General features: G+C 46.8%; 1 protein-coding gene across 1 annotated transcript in view; it reads left to right on the top strand.

The window, feature by feature from the left end:
• The first annotated feature begins 354 nt into the window (after positions 1-354).
• The window catches only part of LOC146866855 (prostate stem cell antigen-like), a 105,293-nt gene continuing 84,289 nt past the window's right edge, over positions 355-21,358 (top strand). The window contains exon 1 of the mRNA XM_085614588.1: positions 355-469. Coding sequence (XP_085470714.1) covers positions 418-469 — 52 coding nt within the window. The 5' untranslated portion in view covers positions 355-417. The remainder of the gene's footprint in view (positions 470-21,358) is intronic.

Raw genomic sequence — 21,358 nt, 5'->3', positions numbered from 1 at the left:
TGGGAGATTAAAAAATATATATATATTTCTTTTGCCCATTGACTTCTATTGAAGCAGAGGTATTTTCAGGCGCGATAAAGCCAAAATAAAGCCATTTTTCACTTTACAAACCGGCAGAGTCTCACCTGAATCGGGTCTAATGGCATGTAGATGTCTGCTGGACTCACACATTGTTATTTTGTGCGATAGATATGTGTCGTATTCGCAGAACCCCGGATAATATAGCCAGGGCCATCCTGCCCCCTCCACCTGACCCCCAGGAGCTCACCGCCGTGCTTGGGCTGCAGCTTTTCTTTAAGTCCATAAGTAGCCTTCTGTCAGCCCACCCTCATCCCCTAAGACTAGGAATTAAGATACAGGGTAAGCTTTTGGGATGTAAACGGCGCGGGAAGCCTCAAACCCTGCGCAGAGTTCACCATGATTACAATCGGCTGCCTGCTCCTGTTCTGTGCACTGCTCGGAGGCCCAGGTGAGTCTGCCCTGCGTCGTCATAGGCCTTAGCGAGCCTGCGCTGCTCCCGGAAAGGCCACCTCAAGGCTACTTTTCTGGTCGGTCGGCGCTGCGTCATCGTAGGTGAATCTGTGCTGCTTCCTCGTTGTCTGAGCGTAGGCTGCGCTGCTTCCTCGTTGGCACTGGCGAGTCTCTTATAGTCACAGCTCACTCTGCAAAGTGCCCCGGTAGCTGTAGTTGAGTCTATACTGACGCTGCTACCAGGCAGTCACATGCGGTGCTTGAAGTAGAATCAAAGAGGCGCGCGCCAATACTTTCGGGTCCAGGTCGCGCTATATTAAAAAGAACAAAGCGGTACAAAAGGGGGTGGTGATGGACGGGTATGCTCAGACGTGAGTCCTGTGCTCTCCATGCCACTGGAATCAAGCTATCCTGGCTGAAGAGGGGTGAAACCCCTAAACCGGTCCTAGGATGCTTGGTTCCAGTCCAGGGAGGACCTGGCTTGGCAGTTCAGGCTGGACTGTTCCCTTGAGGCACAGAGTCAAGACTGATTTGCATATGGCTGGGTTCAAACTGGAATGGCATGGTGAGCAAAAAAACGATGGATTTAGGCCCAGATCTCTGTACTGGGGTGAATGTATGACATTGTTCTGCATTCTGTCCATCAATTGTTTTGTTTGCATATTAAAAAGAACAGTAACAGACTACAGGAGGTAGCCCATAAACCCCAAAGAGACCAGGGCAATAATCTGTATCAAACAACAATGTCTCAGGGGTATCGTTTCAGGGGGCAATTATACATATGTGTATTACGACAAACTTACTTAATAATTTAAAAAAAACAACAAATAAAAACTGCAAATGCGGGTATTGACTTGTAGATGTAGCCGAGCCAACAGATTTACAGGGAGAGCCGAGCCAAGGGTCTGGCTCGGATCTTAGAGTCCGTGCATAAGCCGAGCCCTGAAAATGTTGCTACGTAAATCACACAACAAACATCAAGTAAAATATGATACATTTGCTTCCAAATTCAAAAACGTGTATTTGTTCAACGTGTGAGGATTTGACAATATCAGTTACAGCTCTGCAATTAGAAGTACTTATTAGAAATATAGTGTACTAATGGTTTATGTTTAAAAACTAGGGGGTAGATTCACAAACATTTTGCGCTGGGTTAGCATCACAAAAGTGACGCTAACCAGCACAAAATGTATTTTTCCTAACTTACTTTCCAGTGCAAAACTTGTTTTGCGCTGGAAAGAACCCTAAAAGTAACGCAAAGCAACGCAAAGCACTGATTTACGTTACTTAGCTCCAAGGGGGAGTTACATGGGTGGAACATGGGCGTTCCAATGCAATCTTTTGACGCAAAAACCCATCTACAGACAATTGAAGACCAGATTTAGTGCCAAAAGTTAACGCCATTTGAAAGGAAATTTAAATGGAGAAATGTTTTTATTTCTCCTTTCTATTCCGACTTAGCATGCATGCTGCACTGTGCAGAACACAAACAAAGTACAAAAAGTTTTAAAGTGAGTCTATGTATAGTATTTTGCACTGGAAGGGCACCCTTCCTGTACAAAACCTATGGTAGACTCAGGCATGCACCCTAGCAATATGGCGCTAAGGTGTGTGTCTGGCGCAAGGCAGCTAAAATCTGAGCCATCGCTAGGGAGAGGGGAGGAGAGAGCCATATCTCTGTAGATATGACGCCCTCCTGCTCCCTCCCTGTCATGCAACGCAGCTCAGTGCAGCATTTTTGGCTGCTGTGTTCCGTGATTTCTAGAGAATCTGGGCCTAAGAGGCAAGACAATTATCATGTAAATCCTATTCATGGCCCAGATTATTGTAGAACAACATTATAGCCTGTTAAATCACACGCAATAGGTTTTTGTACAACTGGTATTCTGAACTCACATATTTGAAAGTGCATTCAAACGCAATAATGCAGAAAAAAAGTGTTTTGGTGAACTAAAATATTTTCCTAGAATCACACAATTTAAGTGGGAAAGTCTCAATTTATCCAGGTTTTCAAATTTGTACAAATAGATACCAATTTGTCTTTCCTTTTGTCAAGCCTTTATTTTTACCACTCTCTGTGCATTTTTATATAGCGTGAACTCAACACGAAGGCACCGAGGCACTTTTCAGGAGCACCAGTTAAATTACATAAGGTTGCATTCATTGTTATAGCCATGGTGAGATTAAGTGATTTGCCCAGATTCACATGATGTTGAGTTGCCGCAGAGACTCAAACCCAGGGGCATATTTACAAGGCCACTGTGCCACCGGAGCATCACTTTTTGCGACGCTCCGGTGGTGCTGTGTCCTGCTCCATATTTACAAGGCAGCGCTAAGCCCCTTTGTGTCGCTTAACACAGCCTTGTATATATTGTTCCCTTTGATGCCGTTTTCTGCGTTAAAGGGGCGTGCAATGAGTGTTGCTGTGGGCGTTACCAGCAACACTCATAGCTTTTTGACACAGCCCCAAATGTACAAGGGATTGTAAATCTGAGGCAGCACCAAAAACGTATGCCTCCCCAGGGAGGCGTAAAGGTGGCGCAAAGAGGAGAAATACTTTTATTTCTCCTTGTTTGTTGCTCTTTCTATGTGTGCTGCATTCTGCGGCACACAGAGAAGGAGCAAAACGCCATTAATGATTGTTTTTGTGCAGGAAGGAATCCCTTCCTACACAAAAAGAATCACCCCTACAATGTAGGCACCCTTGCACCATGGCGTAAGGGTGTCTGCGTTGGCGCATAGCAGCCCATTGTGCGCTAGCACATGGGAAAAGGGCAGAAATGCGCCATATCTTATAGATACGGTGCATTCCTGAACTTTTCTTTTGACGCAGGGCAGTCCAGAAAGATGACTTGCGGCACTTCCCTGAGCTAAAACCTCATAAATGAGGCTGCTATTGTCATACATGGCACCTATGTCCCTAACGCCACATAGAGGGTACAGGAAAGGAGGCAGGCAGAAGCCACAGGAAAGCTCAGCTCGTTATGGGCTCGAAATTCCAACAGGACATCGAACTGAGCCAAAGCCAGGCATCGGGCGCGAGCTTTCAGTGGCTCACTCACCTCTACTGACTAGAATCCCACCCTTGATAAATTAATAAAATGAATCCTCCTTGGTAGAAAGAACTGCTGAAATCAACGGTCAACAAGAGATTTATTTAACAGTTTTCACACCACCCGTGTATTTGGGTAAAACTAGTATTTTGAACACACATACTGCCTGGTACGTTAAAATATAATTTTAAATTACTGGGCTGACTAAGAATGAATGTATTTCACGGTAGATCGTTGGGTGCATGGGCAGTTAGAAACAGACCCCCATTGAATAATCCGTTATTTGCTTGCACAGTATAAAAAACAAGCATTTGCAATGAAATAGGTCTCGCATTTACGCGAGTTTAAGCTATTGGCATTATAAATGACAATGCCTTTTATTTATGTTTTAAAAACCAAAACATAAATAAAATGCATTGTCATTTACAATGTCAATAGCTCAAACTCGCCAAAATGCAAGACCTATTGCATTGCAAATGCTTATTGTAATTGTGTGAGCATGGTTGTGTAAAGCGGCGACAAGAACTGCATACCTTGATACTGGCTCATAAAGCACTCGTGCCACACAAATGGAATGGTAAGGTGCTGGGCAAATTGAAGTTGTTTTTGCAGTTGCAATGGGCTAAGCATGGTTTATGGGGCCTCATGATGTATTGGAATTATGTTCTAAAGCTTCCCTTACTAACCATGCGAAATACATGCTAAATGTGTGGTAAAGCAATAAAATGTCCAAGGTTGATTTATATTTTAACTACATTTGTCTTTTGTTAGGTTGGCACAGCACCCAGGATAATGTGCTGCATGGCTAAAAACTTATAAGATCCCAAAAGCGAGACCTATTGGCTATGCCAATGCTTGTTTGGGTTCTGTCCTGACACAGTTCTTGGCCTTGAGCCTATCACTGGTCCTTTCTCTGGCCCTGTTATTGGTTCTGTCTGAGATTCTGTCTTTTCTCGTGTCACCGGTGCTATGTTCCAGCCCTTGACAGAATCTAAGATTGCGCCTCGAGCCCTCGGCCAGTCCACGGTTCCCTCAATGGTAAGAGACGAAGGGTATAGAGGTAATGCAGAGACATGGTATGGCTGTGAGAAATTGTGAGGGGAGATACGGGTGAGGGAGGCAGGCATAAGCAGGATAGGGATGGAGGAGAGTAGGAAGGGTGGGTTGGGAGGAGGGATAGAGAGAACAGCACGATATGAACAGAAAAAGATGGAACGGGTAGAAGAGGAAGGAGCAATGGAGGAAAGAGGGAGAGATTGTTGCGCTAATAGAGAGAGTGGTTAGAGGAAGACATGGAAGGCAAGAAAGAGTTGATGGGTGGAAATGAAAAGGGTAATCTGGTGAAGAAATGAGGTAGAGTGTCGGTGTGACAGAGGGATGGAGAAGGGAGGAAGGTAAAGGGAGTGGAGAGAGTGATAGGATGACAGGGGCAGGGATAGGTATGCATGGATAGTGGAGCGGGTGAAGGAACGGGGTGGGGGTTTGCATAATCCATCGAAATAACAGAGATGGTTTAAGATAGGGACAGAGAGTGTAGGCTTCACAGTTCAGCAGATAGTGAAGGATGGGGTACAGGAACTTTCTGAAAGAGGGAGAGGAGAGTGTCAAAGTCGGAGAGGATGTGGTGTCTTGGGGGCGTGGCAGTGTTTGAGGTGCCATCAGTGTGAGGCGCCCTCAGTTGCAGAAGGTGAGGGGCCCCACATGTGTCAAAGGGCTCACCATAACTGTGCATGGGAGACCTTGGTCTGCGCGTGTGCGCTTGAAGAGTCTCCGCTTGCACGCAGCATCAGCCCCTGTGCTAGGACTCCAGATTTAGGCTAGCTCCCACAGAGAGGTGCCTCATATGGAGCCGAAGGGGTCTCAGTCCGCTGATGCTGATCATTGTAAGACTGTCTAAGAATCCGCTAGGTTCACTTAGCGTTATTTTACGGGCACTTTGTGAATGCGTGTGTATGTACGCACGCACAGGAGGCAGTGGCATATAGGGAAGGTTGATGGTTTATAGACCTGGGCACGGCGGATAAGCTGTTGCCCATCACAAGTAAAACAAGCCCAAGAGTGGTGTGTGCGTGCGCGCGCAGTCTGCTCTTTTTGGAAGCACATACTCGTGCTTGTGGCGCGCCCCTGCTCTCTCCCTCAAGGTGGATGCCGCCACAAGCATGAGTGTGTGCTTCCAAAAAGAGCAGAGCGACGGCTAAAGGTCCGCCTACACAGCGCATGCGCACTGCGTAGGCGAGACCTAAACATTCAAAGGTGGCTGCCTGCGGGTGCACTCACACTGGAAGTCACCTTCGACTGCTGTTGGCATATTTATTATTCTTTTCTGCTCCAACATTGTAGATGCATTGCTCTTAAATGCATCCAGCATTTTAGAACACTTAACAGTTATAAACTAGGTAATGGCTATTTAGCCGGCCACCGGGCAAAAAGTGCATTTTCTCTGCCATTTATCCAGCCGCTGGATATATGGAGACTATTTACTATTTGGCCAGCAACCTTGCAGATAACAGAGAAACTTCACTATTTTACCCAGATATTGGCTAAATAATAGGGATTATGTAGGTATTATGCCAGCAAACTGCACTTAGCAAGGAAACTTCATTATTTACCAAGCTGTTTCTAAAATCGCAGAGATTATGCACTTTGTGGGTAGCAACTGTGCAAATAGTAAACAAATGTTACTGTTACCCATCCTGTGGCTAAATAGCAGACCTGTACTGTTTGTCCAGCAGCTGTGAAATTGCTAAGAAACGTCACTATTAAGCTGACCACTGGCAAAAATAGCAGAATTTATGTAGTTTGGCCAGCAGCTGCAGCACTAGCAAAGAAACTTCACTTTCTTTCCAGTAGCAGTCGCTCTTTTCTATTTACATGGTGATTAGGCAAATAGCAGAGAAACTTCACTTTTACCCAGCTCCTGCCTAATTAGCTAACATTACGAATGATTAAGCTCGGGGCAGATTTCAAAAGGTACTTACCACACAGTAAAACTGCAAGGAGTTATCAAAGTTAGCACCCATCTCCTTAGCAAGTCCCATCTCCTTAGAAAGTTAGTGGTACAACTGGGTAAAATGCAATTTCTACCCGAACAGCACTGTTTACAGGTCCCAATAGCCTTTGGAGAGAATGTCTGAATGTTTGAAAGTTAATTTGCCAGGCAGGGTACAGAATGCCATTTAATTGTACAAAGTGCCAAGATACAGGGACTTGAAAGGGCCATTCTGGAGCTGTCACGTACCCCACAAATGCTCTGACTCCTTTAAGGATAGCTGAAGAGGTTGCAAATGATGATGATTATATACTTTGCAAGCCTAGGTCCAACTGTTGACTCTTCTATAGCTATATACTTGCTTTCAGCCGCAAAGTCATGTGAATGCACCAGGAATGTAGGATTACCGGCTCCATGTTATGAACATCTCTTTCTCTGCCCAAAGGTTTAAAGTAACAAACCTGTGCATTACGGAATTTGTAATTCTGGTCTAGTTGAATAAAACAAACTAAACTAAAACATCTGGAAACAATGATTTGTAAAAGCAAAGGCCAAAAACTAGAAACAATTGTATCCCAGTGACATGGTGCCATCTGATAACCCTAGCCATAAAGGAGCAGGGGTTAACCAAGAAACAGTTGCATACGGTCTCTTAAGCAAATTACCAACTCAGTATCATTGAGAGGTTGATTTCTGGCCTCAAGACAGAATGGAAAAAAACTATATATATTAAAATACCCAAAATGTATGTAGCTAGCCAAATGCAAGTCATAATGTTGCCAGATGCCTTTGTAGCAATGTTTAACAAGTAAATATGTTCTAAACTAAATGACTGCGGGTTGGTTATTACATGGTTATTCAAGCCTAATTCGAAAAAATGCCCCCAAGGAAACAAATGGAGCTGGCACTACTGGGTCCCCACCAACACCATGTCAGAAAAAAAGGCTAGGAGAAAGGCAAAAAGTTTAGGGATGACCCTGCAAAAAAGGCCAAGTCCATCACAACCCCCTTCCAGCCAAAACGCAGGGTAGACCAATGACTACCTTGATGGGCTTCCCTGCCTTGGGCGATAGAACACGGACGCTGTCCCGAAACTTGGAGGGACACCCTCCAGTTCTACGCCACTCTGAACCCACGTTGCTCCCTCAGTCAAAGCTGTCAGGACCAACTAGGCTACCCCACTGGTACTCCCTAGCTGTCCACGGCCAGGACCAGGCCCTAGGCCAACCAGAGGTCACTGGTCCTTGCCAATCCATAGAGTGGGGGGCAGTAACCCCTGGCACATAGTAACCATTCTCCACTCTTCCTCTCATTGGTGCAGTTCCAAACTGCCACTGATCCTCCAACCTAGGGTCTGCCCCATCAGGCTGACCAGAAGTCACGGGCGAAGCTCTCCTCCCCTACCTCTTCTTCTGGGGTTCCGCACCCTCCTCCTTGGAGAGGCACCCTCAGAACACAATTCTCCACCAGCTGAAACTTCCGAACAGGAGGCCAGCTCATTCCGGCCCTTGGAGACTCTTGTCTTCAGAAGAAAAAAGCACACAGCACAGTTCCTCTTCAAGCAGGGGACAAAGCACAGGGCACAGTCCTTTAGATCTCTCATCAGTAGAAACAGCAACTGCAGGTCAGCCCCCAGACACACAGCAATGGCAGCACTTTTCCTCAGTCTTCAGCTGTTCTCTTTGGCAGAGATTCCTCTTGATCACAAAGTTTCCAAGTCTCCCAACCTAGGGTCTAAACCCTCAGGTTGCACCAGGGTCAGATGCAAGGGCTCCCTCCCTCTGCACCCCCTTCCAGAGTTCTGCACACTCCCAACTGTAGTGGTACCCCTGGAAGCCAAAACCAGTCAGGACACTGGTTACAGATGTCCTTCCCTCCAGGTCAGGCAGATCCTGAACCTGGCCTCCCAACCTTGGGGCTAAAACCCGCTGCTGAGCAATTGCCTGGCACACCAGGACTTCTAGGGACTCACACAGTATTCCCCCGAGGGTAACACATGATTAATGTGTTGTGTGACAGTCTGCCTGGTGCAGATCGCCCGACCCCTGTCCATCTGACAGTGCGTGATGATCCCCCAGGACAGAAGTGGTGTCGCCATGGTCACTTCTAGGAGACTCAGCCCTTCTGGCTGGTCCCTGACCCACTGGCTCTCTCACTGGGGAACAAATCCCCCTCTCACCCCTCACTCTGGACTTCTGCACCCTCTCAACTGGAGCGGCACCGCCAGACACCAGACACGCTGGAGCTCTGCTTACAGACACTCCACATTCTCCTGACACTAGGAGATCCTCCTCAAATGGCCTACAAGTACAGCCTAGGCCCCCGACCTGGCGCTCCCTTAGGGAACCCTCCGGGCCCTGAGACTGGGTTTTGGGCACCTTGAGACACACAGTCCCACACTCACTCCTTCTCCACTAAGACCGACGTGAGCCCCTACACCCCTCCCACTACACTGGGACGAAGCTGGGCTACACTGAACCTCTTCCACCACACAGGACCGGAAGATACCCGAGCCACTACTTTTGGAATCACTCCCCAATGCCTCTTCAGACCCTCTAGCACACAGCCAGAGGTGTGCCTCCCATGCGAGCTCCCTGGGATCAGAGAACTTACACCCCAACAGGTGTTGGCGTAGCTCCGGAAAACAATTACTGAACACGTGCTCTCCGACAACCAGATTGAACAGCCCTTCAAAATCATTTGCCATGCTACCCATCACCCAACCTTCCAGTGCATCACAACACTCATCCACAAACTCCACTCAAGACTGGTGAGACAGTTTCTTACTGCCCCTGAATCTCAACATGTACCCCTCTAACTGGGAACTAGGTACTATACTCTGGAAACAGGGAATGGGACTTCCTGCACTGGACTCCATATTGCTGCCACCACTGGATCCCACCCTTACTGGTGAATCCAGACAACTAAAACTGCGCTCCGGTAATAACCTACTCTCCGGAGCTAGCTTTTTCACCTCCACACACAGCTGTGCTAACTCCACTTGGAGCCTTCCCAACGCCAGCTGATGCTCCCTTTCTTCCCTCTTATCCACCCTCTCCTTTGGGGACAGGGAAAGGGATGGGGCACTGCTCCCAGCACTGGACCCAGCAAGGGACTCCCTATCTATGGGATCCTCCCCACCTACTGGCTTCCCCGCCCTGTCATTTTCTCTCTTCTGCCACCAAAATAGAAGAGCAGAAAACACCATTTAAAAATGACACTCTTCAGGAGAAAAATAATCAGTAGAAATAATACCCTAACATTTGATTCTCTAAATGCAGAGTTTGTAGTGCAACCAGTTGTCACTGTGGTACTGCGCAAATGCAAGTCCTATCCTCACCGCTGACAACCAATGTTAGAAATGGGATTTCAGGTTGTCTAAGGCTTGCGCCAAAGCTAGGCAGAAACCACCACTCTAGTCAGGGCAAGGGAGTTACACGTTGAAGATAACCCCTGCTCACCCCGTTGGTAGCTTGGCACGAGCAGTCAGGCTTATCTTAGAGGCAATGTGTAAAGCGTTTGCGCAACACACTCACACAGCAGCAACACTACAAAGAAAACTCCACACAAGGTTGTATAAAAAATAGCCTTTACTTTTTTTTATATATATTTTTTATTTTATTGCAAGAAAAAAAAGTTCGCAAACATACACAGCCTTTCGCTTACAACCCAGGGGCCGGCGGCTCAATACAAAGAAATAAGGTACACAGCTTTAAGGCCAACAACCCCAGGGGGGCAGGCAGCGTCTCATATCCATTACTGACCACAAAGCACACCTAAATCCTATCTGTGCTGCACCAAATGCCAATAAAAATAAAAACAACACGTTGAACTGCAATCAGGAGCGATTCAGCGTTTGCTAAAGTTTGACGGGTATGTGAAAAGGATGTGACCCACTAGTATGATGTCCCGTTGTCTATCTATCTCCGGACCCTTCAGGTCTCTTGGCGTAACCAGCAGCATTTTCCACGGGGATAAACGTCACTCTAATCCCGCTGCGGGGAGGGCCCCGCCACCTGCTGACTACTAACTAGGCTCTGGGATGCTGGGGGTATTAAACAAGTTCCTCTGGGTCAGCAGTCGTTTCGTTTTCAGGCTCCGCAGTCTTATTTAGTCTATATGCCACGTATAGCCCCCAGAAGTTTTTGGGTCTGCAAAAAAAAAAAAATAGCCTTTGTATTATCATAAACCCATTAAAAACATAATCACACATTTACACTGTGCCAACTGGCACGGGCAATATTCACAGGGGATTTTATATACAAGACCAGGTCAATCGGGCCACGGTCAGAACCATCAGAACAGGTAAGTAAATATAAACCACAACTAGTAACTACTGGTACAATAATGAGCTAAGCATTGTCATATGGCATAAAATACATTAGGCCCAAACCTCACTAGCATAACACATTATGGCATAGGCCTCCCAAGCATAAATCGTGTTATGCAAGCACCTTAGGTATAAACATAATACGCAATATCACATTTGGTCTAAATCAGCAGTGCACCACAGTACACTACTACCAGGTGCATACATCATCCATCTGTCCCCAGGCCAATCTGGCCTTCCACTGCGTCTCAAATGCCCTTTGTCCAAATAGTCAGGACTGGGCTGCCAATGCAGCAAACTCCAAAGGGCGCAAAGCGCAGGGGGCAGGGCAGGAGTGTAACTCACCCCTCTCTTCTCAAACTAAATGCCCCCAAGGAAACAAATAGGGCTGGCACTACTGGGTCCACTCTGGGACTCTCTACAACAACTGTGCCCCAACGTTGCAGTTGCCCGCTACGGCGGCGCAACTGGAGAGCAAAAACTAAACAACGAGGCAGAGGCTCTTCTGGGCCCTCTGGACCACCACTGGGACCCTAACAACAATGTGCCCCACCTTGCAGCTGCCTGCAACGGTGGCACAGCAGCTGTGAAGCCAATGCTAGGCACCAACAGTGCCTTGGAAGCTCATGGCACTCCAATGCCACCGAAAAACAAACTCAGCCCTCACTCGGCACCCACCATGCCCAGCCACGACAAGGCTCGATTTCCGCCCCACTCACAGGGGCTCCTTTTGTTGTGCTCCGATGAGCATGCAGCTGTCCGCTAGCACGAGGCACCGCTGCGATCAGGCCGTAATATAGAGCACTTCGGCACAGGGACCTCAGCTGAGGTTCCCCAGAGCTTCCTTCTGCCTGCAGGGTAGGGACCGGCTTCTCCCTACGGAGCGAAGTCTCCGTCAGTGTCTCACCTCCCTAGAACCAATCCGGCCACACAAGGGGCTCCCCTCGTCACTATGGCGGCCCGTCCACAGACAGGCTTCCACTGCCTGACTTCAGACTTTACCTCGCCAGATTCCTGAGCTCCGTTCCAGCGGAGGTGGAGACCTCGTCTTTGGGGATTGGTTCAGGGGCTACAGAGTGCCCCTCCCTCACTGGCACTGGCAACGTCGGAGCCCTCTTCCTCGGGCTCGGGAACCATGCGGGGCTCTCTCCAGCCACACGGGAGCTCCGTCTCCAACCAGGCACAAGGATGCCTGACTTCCTGTTTTGGTGCTCCTCTCGGCGACTCGGGCCGCGGCGGTGATTTTCTTGTGGTGCAATGCGGGGTGGGCACCCGCTTTTTAATGAACTTCACAAGTGGGGTGGGCACCAGCTAAGCAGCATAAATGCGGGGTGCGCACCCGCTTGTAAACACAAAATGCTGGGTGGGCACCGGCTGCTCAGGGGAATCCCCACGTCGGGATTCCCTCTATAATCACTGCAGTAGCGGCTGCACGCCGCCAGCTCCTCACTCTCCTCTTGGGCAATTAGAATATAGCGCTCTCGAGGCGCTAAGCCCCTCCAAGTTCCTGGGGTAAGCTGGGCCAGGAATAAAAAGTCCTTGGGGCTGGGGACAGGCAGGCCAGCACGTAGGGACCCCCAAGAAGCTGCAGCTGGGTCCCACAGCGGTTCCTCCTGTTCAGTGTGTCCCCCCCAGCCCAAATAAGCACAAGCACATTTTTCATGGGGTCACAGCCCCTATCTTTATACCACTTTTCCCCTTTGTCTGCAAACACAGAGCTTGGGGAAACCAGTTCTAACTGGTTCTGGAGCACTCTGTTTACCAGGCTCCTCTTCCCTATTGTTAGGTGGGGGCTCGTCATCAGACACACCACAGGGGGGCGGAGCCAGCATTCACTAGGGCAGGCACCATCCTATTCAGGGAGCAGGTACTTCTCCTCCCGCCACTCCAAATGCAGATGTCCCATTCAGCCTAACGCTGACTCACCCCGCCCCTCCTGGAGCCACACACACCTCACCAGCCCCTGTCACTCAAAAGCCAGACATGCAATTCACATCAGGCAGGCAGACACATAGCACACAGAAATGCCAACTTCTAAAAGTGGCATTTCTAAAATAGTTATAATAAATCTGCGCACACCATTGCGTAGCATTTATTATCACTATTCCAAACTCGACCACGCTGCGGCTCTCATATCAGGGATTACCACTGAAACACTTATCAGGGAATCCCCAATGCATTCCTATGGGAGGGCAGCCCCACAGTAGTGAGAAGCCAAAATGGCTGTTTGTCACTACCAGGACATGTCACACACTTAAGGTACATGTCCTAACTTTTACCTACAATGCACCCTGCCCATAGGGCTAGCTAGGGCCTACCTTAGGGGTGACTGATATGCAGTAAAAGTGGGGTCACAGACATGACACACACTTTAGGTGCCACGTCACAGCGGCAGTGACACTGCGCGCACAGGCCCTGCAATGGCAGAAGCCTGAGACAGGTTTGAAAGGCTACTTTGGTAGGTGGTGCAATCAGCGCTGCAAGCCTACCAGTAGCATTTAATTTACCAGCCCTGGGTATATGAGATACCACTTAACAAGGGACTGACAGGTAGATTAAATAGGCCAAACAGGTGTAGACCAATCTTACTATGTTTATCACAGAGAGCACACACACTTTACACTGGACAGCAGTGCTAAAGTGCCCAGAGTCCTAAAACCACGAACATCATTTCAGAAAAAAGTCTAGGTAAAAGGCAAAAAGTTTAAGGCTGACCCTGCAAAAAGGGCCAAGTCCAACAATCAGCATTAGCGCTCCGTATAACTCTATCTTGTGTGGCAGCATACTACCTTTATGTACGGCCTGGTCAGCAGGTTCTCAGCCAACGATGTATATATTCTCTGCAATGCTTTCATTATCTTCAACTGTTTCGCAGCAGCTGGAGCTGCCCTTCGACTCCACATGCATTACACGTTGACAGGCTCATTATCAGCAGGAACAGGCAAATGCTCCCTTGTGTTATGCACATTCACCAGCCCACTCTGCATTTCTTAACAGGCAGCCAATGCAAAGCCTTGTGAGCAGCTATGGTTGAGGAATGCCTAGGTAGGCGGAGGAGTAATCTAGCTGCCACGTTTTGAACCACCTGCAGTCATTTCACCTGGGCTTCGGCTGCTCACAAGAACAGAACATTTACATAGTCGAGATGCCAGGTGATCATGGCATGGATCACTACTCTTTTTGCCTCCAAAGGCAGGAGGGGGAAGACATTTCGTAATGGTATGGAGTAGTGCAAAGCATTGGCCTACTATTGTCGAAATCTAAGCCTTCCTAGAGAGGGTATTGTCTAGTTTTATTCTCAATTTTTTTACCAATAGAGAAGTAGGTGGGGGGCGGGCAATGCAGAGGGCCAAAGATCTTCCCAACAGTTGGACAAATGTGACCCGAAAGAGATAATTTCAGTCTTCTCTGCATTACATTTCAGTTGGCTGCTCTCCATCCAATCAAAGATGGCACGCATGCAGTCCGAGAAAGGGGCTGCGATAGAGGCAGGCATTCTTTCGAAGGCAAAGGTCAGCTGTGTGTCATCGGCGTAAGAAATGATTTTACAGCCAAACGGCTTGACGACAGTGGCCAGGGGGGCCAGAAATCTTTTTTAAAGGGTAGGACTAAGACAAGAGCACTGCAGGACCCCTAGATTAACTGCCTTAACCTCTGAGGAAAAAGGAGCAAGCCAAACAGATTGGCCTGTGTTAGTCTAAACTGACTTGCACCATTCCCAAATAGAACCCTGCACACCCAAGATGGAAAGCCTGCACAGGAGGCTAGAATGTGGGACGGGATCAAAGGCAGAAGACAAGTCAAGAAGAATCAGGGCTGCATTTTTCCCTGAATCGAACGCACAATTTATATAGTCAGAGACTTCCAGCACTGCTGATTCTGTGCTATGATGGGGGCGAAAACCAGATTGGCTAGGGTGTAGCAGGTTCCCATCCTCAAGATATTCAGAAAGCTGGAGGTTGGCAAGCTTTCCAGCATTTTTATCAAGGCCAGCAACAAAGAGATGGACCTATAGTTGGAGAAAATCTAGGGTCAAATGCAGGCTTCTTAAGCAAAGGGACGACTTTGACAATCTTCCAAGCTTCAGGCACAACCCCGGAAGATAGAGAGAAATTGAAAACAGAGTTAATCACGGAGTTGATAATGTCCACAGCTTCTTCAAGCAATGTTGGAGGACACACATCTAAAGGAGACATCGACTTGCATTTTAAAATTACAACCCTACACTGTTCCAAGGATATAGGCCTCAACTGAGAGAACCTGTAATTAAGATGACCATTATGCTCGATAGGTGGGGAAAGAGCACCCACAACAGGCAGTAATTTCAGCATTTCCAGGATTTGTGTTTAAAAAAATGTCACCAGCCCATTGCAGAGTGCTTGAGAGGGCACAGTCGCTTGATGACAAGACTGCAGAGAAGTAAAAGGCTCCACAATCTGGAAAATAGAACGGTAGCCATGCTGAGTAGAGAAGATTTTCTCCGTAAAGAACTGGTACCAAGCCTGTTTAATAGAAACATGATATACTCTAAGTGCTACTTTGTATACAGCCATGCTATCAGAAGAGTAGTTTTCCACCCAAATGCGTTAGAGCTTTTTACAGCCTTCACGTTTCTCAGCCAAGTGTGAGGAAAGCCGTAATGCTGAGGATCTACCCTTGCCCTTCTTCCGCTCCTGTAAAGGGGCTAGCACATCCGCTGCCCCCAGAAACCATTTATTGATGGCCTCAACATTGAGATTAATATAATTGGTAAGATGGGGACATGTATTGGCAAGGAGATCTACCTATTCTAAAGGCCTCACCCTCTTCCATGCCCTACAAGAAGTGGGTTCAATAGCCTTTTCTGCTGTCTGAGGCCACTATAGGTCCACTCGAAAAAAATCAGATGATGATCAGACCACAAGGAGGGTTTTGGAGGACAAATAGATGGCAAGCAATTTGAGAAAAGCAGATCAATAGTATGACCTGCCAAAACGCATAGGTCCCAAAACCAACTGGGGCAAATTCAATGCATGCATACGTTTAGAGAATGAATAAGCTGACTGGGACAGAGGGTCACCAGCATGTAAATTAAAATCCCCTACTACAATAAAACTGGCCCATTTAAGGATTCATGAGCACTGCAGCATAAGTACAGGATTCCGAAAACATTTTCTAAAATCTAGTGCATATTCGTTTGACAGTAATTAGAACACATTAAGACTGTGGGCCTGATTACGATGACGGAAGGCCCGCCACCGACAGCCTGTCGGTGGCGGGCCCTTCGCCATCGAACTGCGTTTTTTCGCCCGCCAGATTACTATGGCAGGCGAAAGTGCGGCGGTCTGAAAGACTGACGGCCACGATTTCGACAGGCGGTCATTTTCCGACCGCCTGTTGGAGCAGCCGCCGCATTACACAGAATGGCGGCGGTGCCTGTCAGGCACTGCCGTCGGGATTATGATATCCCTTTTCCGCAGGTTGTTTCACAGCAGTCAACCTGCCACGAAACGGCAGGCGGAAACGGAATTGGGGGCCTGTAGCGGGCCCCCCTTAATCCATGGGCCTGGGTCTAGAGCACTGGGGGGCACCTATGGTGCTCCACTACATTTCCCTGCACCATGTGACAGGCACCGCATGTGCCTGCCATGTAGTGCAGAGAAATGTCAAAGGTGCATTTTTAGCAAAGCGGCGGGTGATCCAGCTAGCAGCAGCCGTCGTAATGTTAAATATAGCAAGTGTGACCGCCGTGGTGGCGGTCACATCGTAATTGCATATGTGGGACCGATGCCTTATAGGCGGGCGGTCCCCATACCCGGCACCATCGTAATCAGGCCGTATTTGTTTAATGTAATTTCTCTTCATTGTAAGACCAATGCATTCTGGATTTACAGTGAGTTCTAGGATGTTAACAGCTGCCGAAGGCCAAAGGCCATGGAACACACAGACAGAATTTTCTTTATAGACAACAACATTATTGTGTTATGAGAATTTTAGTTCTATTAACTACTACAACAATTTTAGCTTGGCAAATTTGGCTAAAAAGTATGGTCTAAATTGTTGCACTGCCCCTTTGCAGCCACAGGCAGCTCTTTTAGAGTAAATTCGTTTTTGCATTCTGGGTGTCGGCAGTTAAGCTTGGGTGTCTCCCCAGAGCCTTTGGTGTACCCCTGCTCCCTCACCAAGTAGAAGGTGCTTCACCCCATAGTGTCCTAATACGCATTTGTGTGTAATGTGCAGTTTAACATGACAGTGCGTAGGTGCACATCCAGGTGGTCTTAGCTTTGGATACCTTTCTGCGAACAGGGTACCTGCTCCGATCCTTTGCCATCTTGAAGCGGTAGGAAAGGAGGGAAAGCCCTGGTACAGATCCTGTACTTCCTGGTTCAGATCACATATGGCTGTTTCTTTCAATAAAAATAAAATTCTAACATCTGATGGCAGCCTGCCCTTTAAATCACTAGAACCAGGCAAAATACAGAGTAGCCCCTCAAGAACTGACCGTCTACATCTTGTAATGGAACTTCACGAAAGCATGGGATTTTCAAACTTTGTACAGAAATGAACACAGAGTGAGAAATATCAGTTTTTACAAATGGAACTTGAAAAAATAAACATAAACCTTGGTACAGTAGTTGCCACAGATGTTTGATACCGGGCTGGGTGCTGGCCCAGGTTGCAGAGCTGCTCTTGAGTCACTAGAATCATCACGTTTCCGAGGTCATATGGTGCCCTCATGTCTGGGCAGAAAAGAGTTTAATGCCCATGACAACAGCATGCACTTTGCAACCCAATCATAGAATGGAGCAAGAGTACAATTTCCAAATTGTAACAAGCCGCGCCCAGAGGCAGTTTCATGACAGCTAAAAAAAAAAACACCTCTTTTCTGGGCCCGGCTTACAATGCCTGTAACACAGAAAGATCAGTCGGACTAGCGCTGGCAGTGCGAGCAAAGCACCTCGATCAATGCAGAGGAGCTATAAAAATGCATAACAATTTTAGTGTGGCGATGAGGAGAGACACATTAAAATGCGTTAGACTAACCTGCGATGCGTGACACTTGGAAGGGCTGCCATATGCATGTGCCACTCCGTTTGTGGCCCAGATATTACCAGTTTCTCTGCATTCTGTTTGCTGCAGCTTGTCAGCTGCTGTGTTACCATATCTGAAAAACTAAGCAAGCACAATCCCCTTTTAAAAGAAAACCCAACCTAAAGCACAAGGCTTTCCACAGGAAGCCCAAATGAGTCCTGCCCTCAAAAATCATCACTGGATGATCATAAACATCAAACAACAATCCATTCTCAGGTATGAAGAAACACTTATGTAAACACACTATTCTTGCAAATCTAACTTTAAAGAGTCCTACGCAGACAATCCAATACTCCCAGTCTTCAGCACAATATATCAGTGTGCCATAACCTGAAACTCCCAAAGCAGAAGTTTCTACATTTAAGTTATTTTAATTTAATACCACCCTTAGCTTAATTATGCACTTATTCATGTACATACTGTTCTGCATGTCTATATGCACTTACTTTCAAATGCTTCACACACTTTCCTGCACGCCTACAACAAGATGGCCACGATGCTGCCATTGCTTAGAAGTGTCCCTGTTTAGTTCATGTCCGGCTAAATAATCACCTCCTTTACATTATTTACCTGGTCTCAAATCAAAGACACAGGGGCATATTATCAAGCACAGCGTTAACATTATTGCCGCTTTAGCGGCAGAAAACTGCCGCTAAAACGGCGATAATGGGCTTGATAATATGCCGCAGAGAATTCCCATAGAAGCCCATGTTGACACCAGAACATGGGCTTCTATTGGAATTCTCTGCGGCATATTATCAAGCCCATTATCGCCGCTTTAGCGGCAATTTTCTGCCGCTAAACCGGCGATAATTTTAACGCCTTTTCTTGATAGTCTCTTCTATTTAGCCTGCGCCCATATAAACAGTGAAGCTTCAGATTTCAGTTGGATGTCGGCTAAATAGATTTTGTACTATTTAACCTGCCACTGTGTAAATAGCAGAGATTATGTACTATTTAGCCGGCAGGCACATAAATAGCAACTTCCTATAAAATATGACACAGACTTTAACCGATGGCTGCCTGTTCATGGTTTGTGGTATACTTTAGCATTGGTTTACTAACTAATGCAAAAGAAAGCAAGCATTGACAAAAGGCAAGAGCTCGGAGGCTGGATTGTGAAGGTCAGGTTTATTCACGTTGCCAGATCTTGTCAATGTTTTGCTATCACTTTCATGACCTGAGGCGAGCAGTGTGAAATACTGCTTCTTTAAAAAGCGACAAATACTCCATTTCTCAATCCAGCCACCTCTTCCTTGATACAACTGGGGCAGCACACCATGCGTCACCAATCAAGCTACTAGTGTGTACAAGTCACCAACATGTAACATCCAAACTGTACATAAAAGTATTTTTAGATCTAGTTAAGTGGTGTGCATCACAAATTGGGACCCTCGTCAATGCTGTAAACTTAAATTGAGCATCAACTTAATTTATTTATTTATTTCAACACAACCATACAGGTGTGAATCTTAACAATTCACCAGTTGTTGTAAGATATAATTAAAACCCTGCAGGTAATCTATTGAAAGGTTTAGTTGTTCGCTTTAGCAGAGCAATTGTAAAATTCTGGAAAAAAACACAGCAGAATGTGATACGCTAGCTAACCACCCAGGTGACTTAGAACAGCTCGACTGCTACAGGCTAGGCAGGTGTGCACTGATCCCCCCTCAGGGGTGTAAGCGAGTCTAAACTGCTCCCTCTTCAGGTCAGGATGAATCTGCAGTGCCTGCTGCATTTTCTGGTCAGTAAGTTCCCTCCTCATATGTCCAGGTGATTTCTTGATCCTCCATTGTAGAATGAATGGAATCTGTCGGTGCCCTCTTAGACCCCTGTGCACTGCAGTGCTCCCTTCTCCAAGACCAATGTTGGGTGCAGCTGGAGAAGTTTAAAAAAGATGGGGCATAAATAACTGGCCTCTACTCTAGCGAGTAAAGGCGTCGAGCGGTTTATCACTATTTTCCTGGAAATGTGTTTTCAAAGCTGCAGATTTTAAAGGGAGTTTTGAATGGGCTACTCTGTTACCATCTGATGAGGACCAAGCTGATTTGCAAGTGGCTGGTTCTTGACTATAGTAGCACAGTGACAAAAAAATGGTGGGCTGGAATGCGTGTCAGAGAAAATGATCTGTGGCTGAGATAAAGTCAAGCATTCCATCCATCACCTTTATGTTTATGTGATTCCATAAATATTCTAGGCCTACCCTACTCCCACAGAAGGCTGGTGGAATGTTAGTGCCCCAGTAAACCTTTTGACATAAAATGAAGCCAAACGCTACAGGCCTCTGGGCTTCACATGCTATTCAAATAATCTAAGTAAGGAGTAAAGAAGAAAAGGTTGACATGTTACTTTGCAATATTTATCCCAGATAACCAATCAATTGGAGAAGAAATTACAATCAAAACGTGAAATTTTGCACATGCTAGTGAGCAGAGAAGTACAAAAGGCTAAAGCAATTGATCAAATTTACTAAAGGTAAGGCAAGGAATGAAATTTAATAATCACAATAACATTTTCACTAATGATTAGTGCCATTCCTTAAAACAAAAGTTGATTTCCGATCTCAAACTGCCGAAGTTTATTAGCATTTTCAATTGGAAAAAATCTCCCTAAAGATCTTATTTGTTTATCAAAAAGTAATAGAATCTAGATTTAGCATAGGGTTAACTAACACATGCCAATTAATACTAGATTAATAAGAATAGACAACTTAAGTTTAAAGCAAGATCAAGTTACATACCTTCGGTAACGCCTTATCTGGTAGAGACTATCTAGTTACAGATTCCTTACCTTAAAATTATCTCCAGGTGTCACACTGGATCTCTGATTCTTTTGTGAGCAATATACCTGTGCGCTGGTAGGTAGTGATGTTCGTCTCTGTGAGACGGCGGCGGTGTTCACGCCTGAAATGCCATGTGCTTTGCCTATATAGGCACCACCCCAGCACGCCGACATCCGATTCTTTTCTTGACTTTTCACGCCAGAAGTGTGGGGACACCAAGAACACTGACCACTGGTGTGTGAAGCTAGGGCCCTGAAGGAGGGACAACCCTGAATCTAAAAATTAATTTGCAGAGCGGGGAGGATGGCTGGGTTGGTGAGGAACCTGCAGCTAGACAGACTCTCTACCAGATAAGGCGTTACCAAAGGTAAGTAACTTGTTCCTCTGATAGAGACTTCTAGCCACAGATTCCTTACCCTAGAATAAGCAATACCCCCGGAGGTGGGTCTGCGAAACAAATTTTCACTAGGAATCCTGCAGGACCAAACGGCCAAAGTGCCCATCCTTAGGAACCTGATTGTAAAGACAGTTGTGCTTCATAAACATGTGCAGAGACGCTCTTGTTGCTGCCTGGTAGATGTCCTGGTTCGGATCTCTGTGCGCTCACACAGTGGTCGCAGCCTTGACTCTGGTGGAATGAGCTCGCAAGAATTGCTTCTTGG

This window comes from Triturus cristatus, chromosome 1_2 (genome assembly GCF_964204655.1).
Source record: "Triturus cristatus chromosome 1_2, aTriCri1.1, whole genome shotgun sequence".
Taxonomy (NCBI): Eukaryota; Metazoa; Chordata; class Amphibia; order Caudata; family Salamandridae; genus Triturus; species Triturus cristatus.
The sequence above is the reverse complement of the archived record's forward strand: the minus strand, read 5'-3'. Positions and strand labels throughout refer to the sequence as shown.